Source organism: Ictidomys tridecemlineatus, chromosome 8 (genome assembly GCF_052094955.1).
Source record: "Ictidomys tridecemlineatus isolate mIctTri1 chromosome 8, mIctTri1.hap1, whole genome shotgun sequence".
Taxonomy (NCBI): Eukaryota; Metazoa; Chordata; class Mammalia; order Rodentia; family Sciuridae; genus Ictidomys; species Ictidomys tridecemlineatus.
In genome coordinates, this window is record NC_135484.1 from 135393932 (window position 1) to 135410747 (window position 16816).

The 16816-nt window shown below is 41.4% G+C and overlaps 1 protein-coding gene across 2 annotated transcripts; it reads right to left on the minus strand.

Annotated features, from left to right (window-relative positions):
• Positions 1-1231: 1231 nt before the first annotated feature.
• On the minus strand, positions 1232-14068 carry LOC101972929 (serpin B9). 2 transcript variants are annotated; one of them, XM_078020465.1, is made up of 7 exons: positions 13760-14068; positions 11985-12162; positions 9816-9953; positions 9112-9229; positions 7576-7718; positions 6407-6562; positions 1232-3616 (listed from the first exon to the last, which is right to left on the minus strand). In XM_078020465.1, exons 2-7 carry the CDS (start codon positions 12150-12152, stop codon positions 3482-3484), a joined length of 858 nt encoding a protein of 285 aa, XP_077876591.1. In that variant the 5' UTR covers positions 12153-12162; positions 13760-14068; the 3' UTR covers positions 1232-3481. The 2 variants fall into 2 exon arrangements, with proteins under 2 accessions (XP_077876591.1, XP_077876590.1); XM_078020464.1 differs by lacking the exon at positions 1232-3616 and adding an exon at positions 4369-5703 and having other exon boundaries at positions 13760-14064.
• Positions 14069-16816: the final 2748 nt, after the last annotated feature.

Sequence of the window (16816 nt, forward strand, 5' to 3'; positions counted from 1 at the left end):
GCACTAGGCCACTGAGCCACATCCCCAGCCCTACTTTTTTATTTGAGACAGTATCTCACTGAGATGCTTAGTGTCTTGCCTTTGCTGTGTCTGACTTTGAACACAAAATCCTCCTGCCTCATTCTCTGGAGCCACTGGGATTATAGGTGGGAACCACTGCTACTAGTTAATTTTAGACATTCAGAATTCTATCTTACCAACAAATTTAAATTAAATCATTTGTGAGATGTATATTCACATTGAATTCTACTTATGAGCAGAAATTATGATAATATGTATGTACTTACTGACTTATAAAATGAGAGTTGAATAAAAATTACATTCACGGGAAACTGAATGACTGCTGTCATTTGGATACGGAATGGTGCCCAAAACCTCATGTGTTTGTTGGCTTCATTTGACCAATTTGCATTCATAATGATAGATTTAACAGACTACAAATTTTGTTTTGTTGTTGTTCTTGATGGAGATTAAGAATTGGGTAGGGGATTGTGTACTTAGAAAGTAAGAGCTCTAAGTAATTTTCTACATTTCCTTTTTCTTTTTAAATTTTTTATTCAAAAGATCTTTTCTATTTTATTCAAGAGAACATTTTACTGTTGTAAAATCATGCTCTGGTGGTTTAATTGTTCATAGGATCTCCCAAAATAAAGGGACTCTGGAAGGTTTTCATGGAGGATAAACTGCCATCATATGATGCAAACTGTGCTTCTCTGTGATACTGATAATACAATACCATTCAATGCAGCATATACAATAATGTAATTTAGTCTAACAATTTGACCCTAATTTCTGATATTTCCATTGTTTGAAAATACACATGGGAATAAAACACTATATGCTTACAATGCACCTAGAACTTTTTAATAATCACCTCTTTTTGGTTTTGGAATCTTTACATTAGTATTTTCTCATTTAGTGCCCTCTTTAACCAGAATCTCATAACTCTTTCATTTTTGTAATAACATTTAATTTACTTATTTTTCATATAGTGACCCTGCTACAATAGAATATGGCATCTTTTATATGATAGGAACGAACAAGGAAAATTTCCTTTAACTACTTTTTTATATTTTATGGTAAGTAGCAACAGGAAAATGCATTTATAGATCATTTCTAGACAAATTGTGAAGCTAACGACTGACTTGTTTTTGCCTATATACATTTTCTTTGTTTTATTAGCAGTGAGCATCATGGTCTGTTAAAGAGGAAAGAAAGTCATCATGCTGCGTTTAGTGGCATCCATATATTACATTTCCGTATTTTTTGTTGTATTGTAAAAAATTTCATAATCAACAATGTTGTGATGTTATAATACAAATGAATACAATCAAACAAATTAAAAAAAAAAAACAAGACATGAAGGTAGAATGTACTTCCAGATCACATCAGGGACAGACAAGATATCCAAGTATCTCAAAGACTGTGACAAGTCATTCAGTAGGATATGGCCCTGTAAATCAAAGACCCTTCTCTTGAGAGTCCCCCCAAACAGAATTTCTTCTGCCCAAGTACTTAGTGTAGGCTGTGTTCCCACAAATGCCCAGACGTTCTTCTGTCTGCCTTTGACTTATCAGAAAAGGGTAAAGAGAGACCTAGAATCTGAGGACCAGCTGCTCATATTATGAGGGGGGATGGGGGATGAAAGAAAATGTTCTTAGAAGACCATGGCCAAGGGCAAGAGGGAGTCAGGGTTGGACTCAGAAGAGTGCACAGGAAGAGAGGCTCTGAAGAAAGTAAATGGACATGAACCACCACTTACCAGAAGCTGCAGTTAAGACAGAGACCAGTAGATAAAGGTGAACGGGGTCTCCCCAGCTGGTTCCCTCAGGGGTGAGGGAAGGAAGATCCTTAATGAAAGGGACAAAGACAGAACTTGGGGAGCAAGAGAAGAAAGTGGAGTCAGTAAAGGGGGGGGGGATGATTTTACTGGTTTAGGAGCCAGTTTCCTAGAACAGTGAAAGGAAAAGACAAGCCCAGGGACTAGATTGTTAAGTAGCTAGTCAGCCATGATGGGTGAGCAGGGCAGGGACAAGGAAGGGAGATTGAAACTGAGGCTGGCCAAGGCCCTGAAGGATGGGTGAGACTCCCCTCTCACTCCCCCCATAACTTGATGATGGCAGCGACAGTTTGGACCCAGGACCCTGTGGGTTGCCAGTCTCCTAGCCCAATCTTGCCCATCCCAGCCGAGGACAATGCCAAGGACTCTGAGGATGTGGCACCTTTGGGAGGCACCATGTGTGGCCTGGATGGTGCCCATTGCACAAAGGCCAGCCAGGGCTTTCAGGCCCATGTAGGCGCATGGATACTCAAGTGCTTGTCCACTTGTTAGTCATCAGAGACGAGCCGACCTGGGCCCTTGGTGACCGCTAGGTGCGGGCTCCTGGAGACCACACTGTCCAACAAGGCAAAGGCCTTATCCACACTGAAGGGTGAGAGAAGCCCCTGAGGAAGGCAGATAGAACCGTTAGCCAACCTCAGCCTCTTTCTTCTCTACCATAGAGAACCAGAGGAACATACCCTATTTGCCCACCACCTGTTGGGATGATTTAGTGCCCTTTGGTAGAGGAACTGTGTGTATAGTAGGAAAAAGCTGCTCTCAACAATGCCCTCCGGCCCCCACTCCCCTTGCACTAAATACTTCTGCTGCAAAATAATTAAGCACACAGGGGGAGTCTTTAACCCTAGAAAGGACCAGTGAAGCTTAGCCAGTGAGGGGGCAGGGCAGGGAGATGATGGGAGAGGATTAGTGGAAAGGAAGGGTTTCCTAAGGAGAGGATGGCACTGTAGTTTGGATCCGGGATGTCCACCAAGGTCCATGGGTTGAAGATGTATTCATCAGCCTGAGGGGATACTGGGAGATGGGGGAACCTTTGGAGGTAGGGCCTAGTGGAGGAAGTTAAGCCATGGGTGGTGTGTCTTGGAAGGGAATATTCAGGACACCAGCCACCTCCTCCTTTGCTTTCCAGGCCACAGTGAGTGAGCATCTTTGCTCCATCACTTACTGCCACCATGATGAACTGTCCTGACACAGGCCCAAGAGCAACCAAAGAGGCCAACCAAGCCTGAAACCTCTGAAAGTGTGACCCACGATAAAGGATTCCTCCTTTCATGGTGATTATCACAAGTACTTTGTCACAGTAATGGGAAGCTAACTATCATTGGTCACAACTGTGCAGCCCCAGAGTAAAGGCAGAGCGTGGAATAGTTGGAAACTGCAAAAAATTCTATGAGGCTGGAGTTAAGGATTGATATTGAGAAATGGCAAAGGGGGATAGGAGAAAAGGTTAAATCAGGAACTATCTGGTTAGCTCTCAAAAAAAGAGATTAATCTTTATCCTAAAAGCAATGGAAAACTATCAAGTCTGATCACCAGAGGGGGGACCCCCTTAGCAGGAATATAGCTGAACCACTTATTCTAGGCTTTCTGTAATCAGCTGTGGGCCTTTATGTTAGTCAGCTCTTCATTGCTGTGGCCAAATCATCTGACCAGAATGACGAAGAGAAGGAGATTTCCTTTTGGCTCCCAGGTGCAGAGTCGCCATCCATGGTTGACCAGCTCCAGGGCTCTGGACCAGGGATAAGGCAGAGCATCCATCACCATGGAAAGAATCACCTTTTGTATGTTCATGATGTTTAAATAAAGAAAAAAGAAATAAGAAGTGTGCGTGAGGATATGCAGAGAAATTGGAATCTCATACATTGCTGGTAGGAATGTGACATGGGTTAGGCACTGTGGTTGGTGGTTCTTCAAAAGTTAAATAGAATTATCTTATGAACAACAATTCTATTCCTAAATCTATATATACACAGAACAGTGTAAATAGGTATTCAAGCAAATTCACATACATGCAATTTCATATCAGAACTACTAAAAAAAAACCCCACAAGGAGGTAAAAATCCAAATTCCCATCAATGGATGAGTGAATAAAACAATTGTGTCATATTTAGGTACTAAAATATTATTCAGTCATAAAAATGAATAAAATACTGATACATGCCACAACAAGACTCAACCTAGAACACATCACACTAAGTGAAGACACAAAAGGTAATATATTTTATGATTCAGGCTATATGAAATATGCAGAACAGGAAAATCCATGGACACAAAAAGCAGAATCATGGTTGCTAGTGGCTGGAGGGAGGAAGGGATGAGGATTCACGGCTTAGTGGATACAGGTTTTTCTTGGAGGCAATGAAAACCTTTGGGCACACAGTAAAACTTGTAGTTGCACAACACCTTTGAGCCATGTATTAGATGGCTCAGGACTGTGAAAATGTGAATGTCATTGGGATGAAAATATCTAAAAGGAACAACAAAGTTGTTGATGTTCAACAACTAAAAAATTACTACAGAGGTCATATAGGATCAAATTATTTATTACCACACTATAGCATGTAGAATATAATCACAAATCTTGGAGACTTTCAGGCCTAAACCAAACACTAAGAACTAAGTAAGCAATGCAACTATCATGGGCAGTTATTGTGAAAGTTCAAAGATGTACATCTGATTATGGAGAATGGGGAAAACGTGTTGAAGAAGATGACATTAATGGAACTTTAAGGACTAATGGCATGTAATTGTTTGGGTTGGAGGTTGAGAAATGCAATACCACCAGGCAAGGTGTCCTAGCTGCAATGGGGGTACGTGGTAGTTCAAAGCTATTCAACTGTCCAATCTGGTTGTCATAGACACTGTATAAATGGGGAACACATATTAAAGAGCAGGTGTCAAAGAACCATAACTCTGCAATGGTGATTGGTGAATGCCAAAGATAGACAAAATGTTCATTAAAGATTTTTGGTTTTTTGGTTGTAGATGGACACAATATCTTTATTTTCTTTATTTTAATTTATATGTGGTGATGAGAGCGTAGCCCTAACTTGCTAGGCAAGTGCTCTACCACTGAGACACACCTTCCTTGAAGTACCAGGAAATCACAGTGTAAGTAGAAGGAATTGCATGGGGAATGAGATAGACATGTGTCTGAGGCCATCTGGGGAAAGTTTGCAAGCTATCCTATGCAATCTGTACTCCACGCATAATACAACAAGAAATCAGGACAGTCTACTGGCCATAACCCTGGTTCTATGGTACAAATGAGTGGGCAGTATGGGGACAGCCGAGTGTGGTGCATGATGAGATCACACTGGCAAGTTGTTCAGAAGGCTTAGGACCCTGCCCTCATTTTTCCACTTGGTGTTCACCTAAAGGCACATCCTTATGAACTGCAGTGAAAATTTGGGGACATGGAAAGAGGGAAATTCCCCATGGAGAGGAAGTGCAACCCTTAGGGAGATGAGAACCTGCCACAGAACAGAACAGTGTTGGTTTCATTATGCCTGATGAAGAAAAGGAAGGGGTGGTCAGCACAGAATGTTGGTACAAGTGATAAGCAGAATGGCACTATGTTTACGCCTGTGGCTGCTGCAGCCTCAGTGCCTTCTTCATTCACCTCCACGACACTCTTGTGCACAACCTTGGACAGACACAGGTCTGTCTCAGTTGACATGGCAGAGAAGTCAGCCTGGCCCTGTTGAAAGGCATCGACCATTCCCAGATGCTGAAGCACAGACTTCATGTCATAATCCCCCTGAAGTTTAAATCTCGGAAGGAGAACTTCCACTTCAGTATTCTGCAAAGAGGCTGTCTTGGTCCAGGCTATGAATTTCTCAAAAGTAAGGTTATTTTCCACCTGAAAGACCAGAATCACAGGTTCATATTCAGACTATGGTGGGTATCAATGGACACACAGACATTTCCATGAACATTCCTTGTTGACTGTCCACACAGGACCAGCAGTGCCTTCAGCTGCCCAGAATCTTGTGAGGGATCTGGCTTGTCCACCACCCCACGTGCTATCTCATATATGATTTCCCTGCAGGAAGGCTGTGGCTGTCCCTCCTTATCCATCCACTAGCAAAACATGTTTATTTGTGAAAAGCATCTATGCCAAGTCAATGGTGCTTTTCTAGTGGTATTTGTTGCTTTGAATGAGGCTTGGTCTTCACATGATAAACCATTGCTGGCAAGCCAAAGAGACTGGGCAAAGGAAGGGCTCTCAGTGTGAGCCTCTCCAGGAGAGGGACATCTGCCTAAGGTGGAATGTGGCACTGTTTGTGGAAATTCATCATCACAGGTAGGGACCTGGACAGAGGGAAAGCCCATGGGAGCTGCTCTGCTCCCAGTGACCCTTTAGGTCATCACAGTGCACTGCCACCATTGAGAGAATGGTTGACTCTCTTGCAATAGGGATCATATCACAAGGAAGCAAGGAGGACAGGGCTGGGTCATTTGGGCTCTTGGGTTGGAGATACTGAGAAAGAAAGGCACAGGGTGTAGCCACTTCTTCCCACAGAAATTGTGAGTTCAAAGGAGTGCAGCCCCCCCCAACTCACCACACTGAGGTCCACGTCCTCATCTGGGAGAAGGATGATCATGCTCAGCGTCTTGCCAGCATAGGGCAGCTCCAACACCTGTGTCTGGGCCTCACGGATGTAGACGTAGTTAAAATAGGCTTTTTTCCTCATCATCTGCACTGGCCTTTTCTCCTCCTGAGGGGAATGACCACATAAGCACAGCATTTAAAACAGTATGAAAGGAGAAAGAAAACTCTCAATTCTTCTGTGGTCCAGCACTGCTAGAAATTAATAAATAGTTGTCTGAAACATGCCTTATAAATAAGGGGAGGAGCTTAATGCATACAAGCTTCCTTATTGCGTTACATGGCATCTTTAGGGTTTACAGAATTAAGCAAAGTATTCTAATATCTGTTTTACTTAAACTTATAGCTCACAGTTAACCAGGGCCCTTGCAGTCATTTTTAATAATAAGAAGCTGCAGATGCTGAATCAATAATGATGAATTAGGAATAACAACAATTCAAGTATGAGATTATTTTTTGAAATGTATATTTAATTGTAGTTGGACACAATAACTAGTTATTTTATTTTATTTATTTTTATGTGGTACTGAGGATCAAACCCAGAGCCTTGCACATGATAGGCAAGTACTGTACCACTAAGCCACAACTCCAGTAACTAAATATGAGATTATTTTAATTTAACAAATAATAGATGGAAAATCTGTGGTGTAGCTTCATGGTACACCACTTGCTTAACATGTAGAAACTCTGAGGTTGATCCTTCATTGCACAAAAATGTAAAAACAAAACAAAAATCCTGATTCAAGACATGTGTTTTCATATTCCTTCTTTGTACTCTGTCTCATGGCTGATATATATATATATTTTACATGCATACATATATCACCTCTTTTTTGCTCTTTATCTAAGCAACTGTTGTCTATAGGAAGATATTTGTGTCCAGAATAAGGTTAAACCAATATATGTAGGATACTTCATCTGAGGCAGTTAGAATGCTAATAGGCTAGAAACCATAATAGATACCAAGTACTATTTATTCAAATCATTTTTCCACTGAGATTAAAATTCATTAAGAGTGATAATAAGTTTGAAATTATCATTAACCATTTATGCCTTTACAAAGTTAAATTTTCTATTCAATTTCTTCATCAGACAAGCATAATTTTTGAAGTCTCACCCTACCTGATTTACTTTGAAAGGCATTTCTTTCGTACTTGATTTGTTAAATAGCTTGTCCCACGTTCCTTGGAAGTAGATGGCATTGACAAGAATCAGCCTGACCTGCTCATCAATCGAGCCCATTGGTAACAACTCTGAAATTTTACCTTTTAAGAAAAGCAAAAACACTTCAGTTACTTTTTTTGAATCTGTGGTGAATAAACATGACAATGATGTCTTGGAGATCCAAACATTCTAGTTTCAAATGTGCTGAGTTTCGATGATGTGTATAAAAGTAAAAAATCCGAGCTATGAGTGGTATTCATGATCACAGATTCTGGAAGAGCCACCAGGTTGAAGATAGTGAAAGACTTCTAAGTCACTGGAGGAAAGCAGGTTGGGACAAAGCAGAAACTTGACACCAGGTTGGAGAAGAACACAAGCAGCAAAGCAGAGAGGGGCTGGGTAGAAGCTGACATTACCTGCTGTGGGTAAGAGCAGCTTCAGGTCTAAGGCCCTGTGGTCAGGCCCAGTTCTAACATTGTACATTTACCTGCAACATTACTGAGGCACATAGAATTGTAATAGCTCCAGAGCAGGGACATGGGAGGAGTTTCTAGAAACTACAGAAGAGATATTATGATTGCACCTCCTCCTGACACCTGGAATCCCTGGAACAGGTAATAATATGGGTAGGTGAAGGAAGGTATGTCCTTCTTTCCCTGTATATCAAGTGGTATGGTTCCAAGGACCTAAGAGCATCCATGCTGATTTGCTGCCTCTAGAGGGCATAAGAAGAAAAAATTCCAAGAAGAAATAGTGGAAAGTACTACCTCTCGTTTTTACTATCTCATTTGTTAGCAGGAATAGGGACATTCCTAGTGGTGTGTAAGTACCTGGATGGTTCAAACATCAAACCATTTTGATCTAGAGGATCAAGGTTAGAACTTGTCACACTCTAAAACAGAAATGAGTATGTTTTAACCTCACAAGCAGGGTGTTTTCAATCTGGAATGGATCAGCCCTGAGAGAGGCTCTGTAGTTGACTAATCAAGTCTAGGCTTCTCAAATCTGATGAAGTGTGCTTAAGTGAGAGATAGGAAAGAAGAAGTAGGAGAAGTCATCTTAACATGTAAAAGTGGAAGAAGTGAAGTCCAAACTGACCCCAGGAAGAGGAAGGCCAAGGGCATGACTTGGGAAGATCTGGCCATTGATCTGTTCCCATAGATGAGAGTCACCTGCTGTGTGTACAATACAGGCCAGTGACATGTAAAGTATTATATGGGAAATCTGACTCACAAGTTTCTATTGACACTTGCATAAGCCACTCTGGCCCTGGGAAAACAGACAGCTTTAATTCTCTGGTTTTGTAAACCTGAGCACTGATCAGATCTTCTGAGAGCCACTAGGTTCACAGGCACCAAGAGGCTCAGCCAGGCAACCTTGCTCTGATGGTTCTGCAACACCAGTGATATTAGCAGTGAGGAGGAGAGGTAGAGGAGATAGGAGAGGAGAACAGGGGTGGGGTGTGAGGAGAGGGAAATAACTTATAATTCTGACCTTCTGTCTCTTTTGAGACCCAAGTATTTATATGCTCCCTGGACTTCTCTGTAGCTTCAGCAAAGGACAGCAGCTCCAGCTCCGCATGGTAGAACTGAAGACAGGACTCCTTAAATGTCTTGGGAGAGGAATAGTTCAAATGGTCAGGTTGCTCAATAAAATGACAGTGAGCTTCAAAGCATTCTGAATGATAGCTTTAGGCTATTCTTAAAATTAAAAACATGATCAAATATTAAGCTACTTGATCATGAAACATTTTAGTTTGTAAGGAAATATTTTCTGAGATTGGAAAAACCAGAGAAAATAAATGAAATTTTAGATATTGCTAAAATTGAAATAAAACAAATTATGATTGTAGATATGGGGTCTTTATAAAAAATAGTTTACTGTGAGTTTCTCAAGTTCTCTAGAATATTGTTCTTTGTTTGTTTTTTATGCTAGTTTTTGCAGTACTGGGGATGGAGCTCAGGACCTTGAGCATGCTAGGCAAATGCTGTACCACTGAGCTATGTCCCAAGGCAGTTTTCCATTTTGTTTTCAAGACAAAGGTGTCACTAGGTTGCCCAAGATGGCCCCTTACTCTCCATCCTCTTGCTACAGCCTCCCAAGTTGCCATTCTGCCTGGTCTCTAGGGTCTCTCTTCTGGGTCGTATATCACCAGATATTTTAAATACAACTTTTATTGTTCTGCTGACTCAACTTACTGAGAGGAAATCACAAGTCTTCTCTCCAAAGAGCCTGTTGGCTGTTGTAAGCAAGTACTTTGACCCAGGCTTGTTCACTTGGGTGAGAAGCATCTGGAAGCCCTTATGGATGTCTTCCTCTGTGTTTAAAGACATTGCCTGTGAAGGAAAGCAAGAAAACACTCTCAGTTTTGAACTTGATCTCCACAAGAATTTTCAAGCAATATTCTTCTCAAATACTGCATGAATTTATCCTTTGAGAGGAAGTTGATTCTAATTGAGAAGTGACACTGGTGGGATAGGTGGAGAGAGGGGCCAGGAAACTGCTGAGTAAGATACAGGTTTTTTCACCTGCACAGAGCTCTCTGCATAGTTTATAGATGAGCAATAGAACAAAATGAAAGGGGCATGAGAGGTTCAGAAAAAGGACTATTCTTAAGTCCTGCATCCCATAGACACCATAAATTTGTCAGAAATAGAGAATAACTTGCCCTTATTTATGTAAAAAATGATGTAGTTCAAAATACTGAAATAACCTGCATCTATTTATTTACAAAAAAGATGCAGTTCAAAAAACTAAAAATCAAAAAAAAATTGGACAGGAATGCAATCATCATGATAATATTTAAAAGGAAGTAAAAGTATACAATGAGTAATATCATTAATAAGAATAAATTAGTTCTTAAACAGTATCCTAGAGAGAGATAATATATGTATAATATATGATACTTTATATTTCAATAAAGGTGTCATATTACATCACAAGAAGAGTTTCATTTAACTCTGAAATACAGAAATCACAGTTTATATTTAATGACCTCAATGTAGGAAACTAAAAATCAACAACACTACAAATAAAATACTAGCAACATGGAAATTAACCTACTAATTATTAAAAACAATTTCTTAAGAAATAACTCTCCTATGTAACAATCAAATAACTAACATGTTGTCTATTTTTTTCTTTAGATTTACTCAGCACTAGCTTTTGACATTGTATAAATAAGTGACAGAGCAACACATCTTTGGGACGCAATCTTAGATGTTAGTATTGAAAAAAGCTATAAAACTATTTTTTCTAGAATTTGTAAAATTACTTCCATTTCCCAACATAATTAAATTTAAATGACATTTATTTTTTCAGTCTTCCAGTTGGTCAACATACATGCTTTCTTTGTAAGATATTAGCCAGAAAATATGAAGAAAAGTCCTGTCACCTAGCAAAGAGATTCAACCAAATTGCCAAACCTGTTGTATCAGCTGGACTGCCCTCTACTGGACTATATGAGGTATTCAGCTAAGAGGTCAATATGACTTGGTTTGACAATTAAATTCAACAGAAAATACATAAACATCTTATATCCTACACAAACTGGAGTTTCCTGAATAATTTAAAACCAAAAATAAAAACCTTTTAGTAAATTAATTTTTACCATGGAAGAAATTGGCAGAATGAAAATTCTACAAGTAACCAATTTGAATCATTTTGGAAATTGGTAATGAAGGTTTATGTAGTTTCAGTCTTTTCAACCTTGGAGGCAGATCCTAAACAACAGTAGTAACAGGCAAGAGCAACAGGCATAATGTAACAACAATCTTTTGTGAATATTTCTGTATTAACACAATCATATTTTTGTTAGTCTATTCACTCTATAGATGTTTTCTTATGCATAAACATGAGTCACAGTGGACACATGCTGAGTAGCTCATATTTGTTAAGTCTCTTGTCACAAGAAGCATTAGAAGTTCTTTGAGTCATTTCCTCTGTGAAACATCATTTTGATTAGCAAGTTGTTTTTCCTCTGTGGCTCATGCCCAGGCCTGAGACTTGCAGTACTGTAGGACCAGTTTACCATCACTGCCCAAACATCCCTCAGCTGGGGGAGGAGCAAAGAACTGATTCCCATAAGTGAACAATTGTTCCAAGGCCAAATTTTAAGGAACTTCTTGATGAACTTAAGAAAAGTTATAAATGAAAAAGAGATTACACAGTGACCCCTGCGAGCAAGCCTCCACAACATCTCATTGGAGGAAACTCCTCAGCTCCCTCCCTCCCTTCCTCCTGTACCCTCTCCCTGAAATGGTCCAGGCTCACCCCTCCTTCTTCAAAAGTTCTGAAAAACCTCAAGGAGGGGATAGGAGACAAGCCTTGCAGACCAGTCTCTCCTTCTCGTTGACAGGAAAGCTTACCTGAGCCATCTGATCTTTGGTGTTCCCCTTTGCCCCCAGGAGCACCATGGCCAGGGCAGAGGAGATGCTCAGGGGAGAAAAAAACACATTTTGTGAAGGTTGGTCTTGACACAGCGTCTTCAAAACCTGGATGGCAAAGGCGCCATTTGCTTTTGAAAGAGAATCCATGATGCAGGGTCTGGGGGCAAAGAAGACAGAGAAACACAATGAAATAGGGCTGAGGACTCTGTGTGTGGTCTCTGCTTGGCTGTAATTTTTCTTGTGAATTCAGAAAATTTCTGAGTACCGGCGAAAGCCATGGGAGTAGATTAGACAAGTGAAGAAGGATTGGGTGTCTGTAGAACATCAAACTGTCAAAGAAAGGAAGAGCAGAAAAGCAGGCAGAGGAGAATAGAACTTGACAGGTCAAAGAAAGAAGAGTGAGTAGTCAAAGCCAGAGCAAGGAGGTGCTGCTTGAAGCCAGAGACAGTGGAGTGTAAACACCATGGGGCAGCTCTATGCATGAGACCCTCCCTCACGGGTGGCTAGCCCTAGACCTTGGGAAAATTCCCTGACAACTTATCATTTCTCAAAGATCCCCCAAACCTATGTCCAAGCAAGCCTTCAGCCCCCTCCCAAAGCATTCTTCCCCACTCCACTTCTCCAGCCCCTGTGATCCTGTGCCTCGTTTGAACCACCTGGCTCCTCTCCAGAGCCTCTGACCTCCCTGACCCTAAGATCCCCAGTACCATCAGCCCCTGCTCACTAAAATGCAAATCAAGTGGGCTGGGGAGCCTCAGAAAATGGGCTCTGCCCATTAGGACCCCAGATAGATAGACACACAGAATACTGAAAGGGAAGTGCTATCTGGATTCTATGACCCCAACCTTAAATCTCCAGGGGCCCTAGGGATAAGCTCAAAATGTGTTTTGTAAATGGCATCCCACCTGCCTGGCCCCATCCCTTGTTGCAGTCCTCCTCTGTCACAGTCTCCTCTTCTACCCACCTTGATCCCCCCAATCACCTCTGAGCTTTGGCAAACACTGATATCCAACTTAAAAGGCTCCCTACTGCATCCCTGTCACGAGGCTCCAATCACTCATTGCTGGTTTCTAGGCTCAGCACCAGGAGGCCTCTGATGTCCTAGTCTAGAGCTCCCTCCTCCCCACCCTGACTCATCACTGCTAATTGTAATTCCTTGTCTCATTTATTGTTGGACCCACAAGACTGGCCTCTGTCTGCAGGAAAGGTACCTGGAATCCTGATTCTAAGCACCTGCAAGTATGCTCAGGAAACAGCAAGAGCTCCATCAATCAGGGGGAAATCTCAGATAAATAAAGGGTGCACTGGTTGTGAACTGGATTCTGGAGATTTTAAAAGCACAGTGAGAGGTAAGACAGAAGTTACTCTGTGACTCCCTGAGGAGAGAGGAGACATGAGGAAATAAGGCAAGTAGGTGGGAGTGGTGTTGGAGCATGAACACCCACCAGGGTGAGGGCCAGGGCCAGAGAGGGGCAGGCAAGAGGCAAACAGAAAAGCCAGGAGGCTGTGCAGCATCTTTGACTACTTAGAACCCTGCTGCCCTTCTGTGGGACTTTCCCTAAGCAAGGTCCTGCTGCACCATTGACCTCCATGATCTCCCAAGTAGCTGTTTCTCTAAACACAGCAATGACACTGACTTTTTAGATTGTCTTTTCTCATCTCAGTCTTTGGCATCCCTTCTCCCAGTGGTGGCCTGGGGTTTCTAAACTTGCCTGCCTTGGTCCATTTCAGCCCCTGCACAGAGAAGTCCTCACCTGCCACCTTCCACAGAGTCTCTCCCTCAGGTCTCAGTGCTGCTAGCCTTGTGCTGACTTCTGAATCACAGGACCAGGATCTACAGCTGTGCCTCTCTCAGGTCCACTCTGGGGCCTCTGCACTCCCGGAGACCTTTATCAGGCCTGTCTTCCAATCAGCATTCACTGCCCCAGGGAAGAAATCCAGTGTGACCTGGGTCAGGTCACTAATCCCCCTGTTCTTATTCCCCTAGCCTGGCCTCTGTCACACACTGGTTTGCACTGGAACACCAAGGGAGACACAGGGGTGGGGTTGGGCACAGCATGTTTTCGAGAGGATTCTGAAAGTGAAAGCACTCTGAAACTGACAACCAAAGGCAGGCTGCAAAGTCCCCTGGGAAAAACACAATGGGGACTGGGGAAGGACACAAAATCTATAACTCTGGGCCTCCTTACTTCCAGAAAGCAAAGACAGAATGACAGGCTGAGATTTTAGGGGAGGAAAGTCGTATAGGTCTGTATTCTGAGCCTCCTGCCTGACACAAAGGAGGGATTGAGCTAGATGGAATGTGTCCCTTTCCCTTATGTGCTGTTAGTGGGAACGTAAATTAGCCCCATCACTGTGGAAAATGGTAAGGAGTTTCCTCAGGAACTAAAGGTAGTGCTACCTACCACATGATCCAGTTATACCAGTCTTCTCTGTGTATACGTGAAGGAATCAAAGTCAGCATAGTACAGAGACAGCTGCATACCCATGTTTGTCCCAGCACTGTTTACAAAAGCCAAGTAATGGATTCAGCCTAGGTGCCCATTAGCAGATAAATTCATCCAAAAAAATGCGATAAGTATATATGTACAGTAGAGATTTATTTAGCCATAAAAAGGAAGGAAATGTAATTCGCAGGAGAATGGATGCAACTGTAAAACATCATATTAAGCAAAACAAGTTTCAGAAAAACAAGTATCTCATGTTTTCTTTCATATGTGGAATCTAGAGAATAATATAAAATGACATGAAAGTAGAAGATGGACTAATAGGGAAGACAAGGGGTGAGGGAAAGTACACGGGGGGGGGGCAAGAGTGTGTTACAGGTAGGATGGATTCAGTTAAAGTACTTTATATGCATGTATGAAGTTGCTACTATTAAACAAATTTTTGAATAATTACTATGAGCTCATAATTATTTAAAAACAATTTTTAATTTTTTTTTCCAAGAGCTGTGTATATAACTTAGCTGCAATGTGCTTGCCTCATATGCACAAGACCCTGGCTTAATCCCCAGCACCAGAAAAATAAAAATAAAAACTTTGTTTTCCAGTTTCTACACCACTAATTATTACCAGTGCAGCACCCTCATAGAGAACACAGTGTCCTAAATCTGAGCAGCTGATCTCTTTTCCAACTTCTGGTGCTTAGGCTGTGGAACTGGCATATAAGCAGTCCTACTCCTCATTGGCAATGTGACAGAAATAGAGACTGAATCAAAATGGCTCAGGACATCAAGTGTGTCCATCAGCAAGTTCAGAGGCAGGGACCACCTGGAACATGCTGGTTTAGCAGTTCATGTCATCCAAGGTCCACACTCTTTCCCATCCTTCTTTGTACCAGCTTCAATCAATTGGAAATACTTCATGTTGACATGTTGCCCAAGAAAGAGGAGACCAAATGTCTCTTCCTCTGAAGCAGGGAGAATTTCCTAGAAGTTTGTCCATCAGCTGTCTGTTTTCAAATTAATGAAAATTAGTTTTCTCTCCTGAGTGCCTGAATTATGGTGAGGCAAAATATTTAACAGGCCATTTTCTTAGGTGCCAATCCTCCATTTACATTATACCAAGAATGAGGGCTTCCATAAACTTTGTGCCCTATGTGCCATACTATTTTTTTTAATAACACCTTTATTCTTTGGCACATGCTTGTAATCCCATCAGCTAAGGAGGCAGAGGTAGGAGGATCTAGAGTTCAAACCCAGCCTTGGCATATTAGCAAGACCCTGTCTCAATCAAAAAAAAAAAGTATCTGGGGATGAGGTTCAGTGGTTAGGTGTCCCTGGCTTTAATCTCTATATACAAAAATAAGTAAATGAATAAACATGAAGATGAACAGATAAATAATGCTTGTTAAAAGATGAATATGCATACCATAATATTGAAAAGAGAAGGAATCTGAGACATTCTAAATTCAGTTACCAGCAGGATGAAGGAAAGAAAAGTCTTTAACTGATAGTTTCAAGCTAACACAACAAAGAAAAAATAACTGCAGCATATTTTTTAAATATTTTAAGATCAGCCATTGAGACAAAATTTTATTCTGTTTATCGACTTAACCAATCAAGAGACTACAGAAACATGTCTCTACTGACTCTCTTCCTATCCCAGGTCAAATCCCTCTTCTCTCTGTCCATTGTAGATTTAATGAGAGGAAAGTGGGAGGAGCCATGAGGAGAGCTAGGAGGTCCACTGCTCCCTCTTGTCTTCCTGCTGCCTGTATCAGAGACCTCAAACATGTGCCAACAATTTGTTAAAACAATGTGTTGCTCAGAAGTACCAGATGTGCAGAGACATGAGTCACTCAACGAGATCCAAATGACATATCAGAAACTGGCTTCTAATGTGGCATCCAGATAAAAATTCTGAGAACAAAGAGGACCCAGCAAGCACCAAACCCCCTGGAAAACACTGATCTTTCTACCATGTCTGTGGTTTTACTTTTCCCAGAGACATTAGACTATGTACATTTTCAAATTTGCATTTTTCACTTAGAAATACGTGTGAAAATTTCCGTGATGCCTTTATTGTGGCTTGATAGGTTATTTTTTTTTAGAGCTGAGCAATTCCATTGTGTGGTTGTTGACACCAGTCTTTTCCTCTTATAGACTTCAGCGGCTAAGATGAGGTCCAAGCACACTGTGGAAGGCAATCTGCTCACATAAATGTTCAATACATCTAAAAAATCCTTTACAGCAATAGACAGACTGGTGTTTGAGTGACTTTCTGGGTATGATGACCAAGTTGACACACAAAAGTAATCAACACAGAAAGTGGGTTTCTTATTGTCCTCTCTCATATGGTCTCTGGGTG

Coding starts and splice junctions, on each gene's coding strand:
- LOC101972929 (XM_078020464.1), bottom strand. CDS start 12,152: ATGGATTCTCTTTCAAAAGCAAATGGCGCCTTTGCCATCCAGGTTTTG. Junction 7,719..9,111: donor GGTCTCAAAAGAGACAGAAG/GTCAGAATTATA, acceptor TTTTCTTAAAAG/GTAAAATTTCAGAGTTGTTA. Junction 6,563..7,575: donor TGCCTTTCAAAGTAAATCAG/GTAGGGTGAGAC, acceptor CATTCCCCTCAG/GAGGAGAAAAGGCCAGTGCA.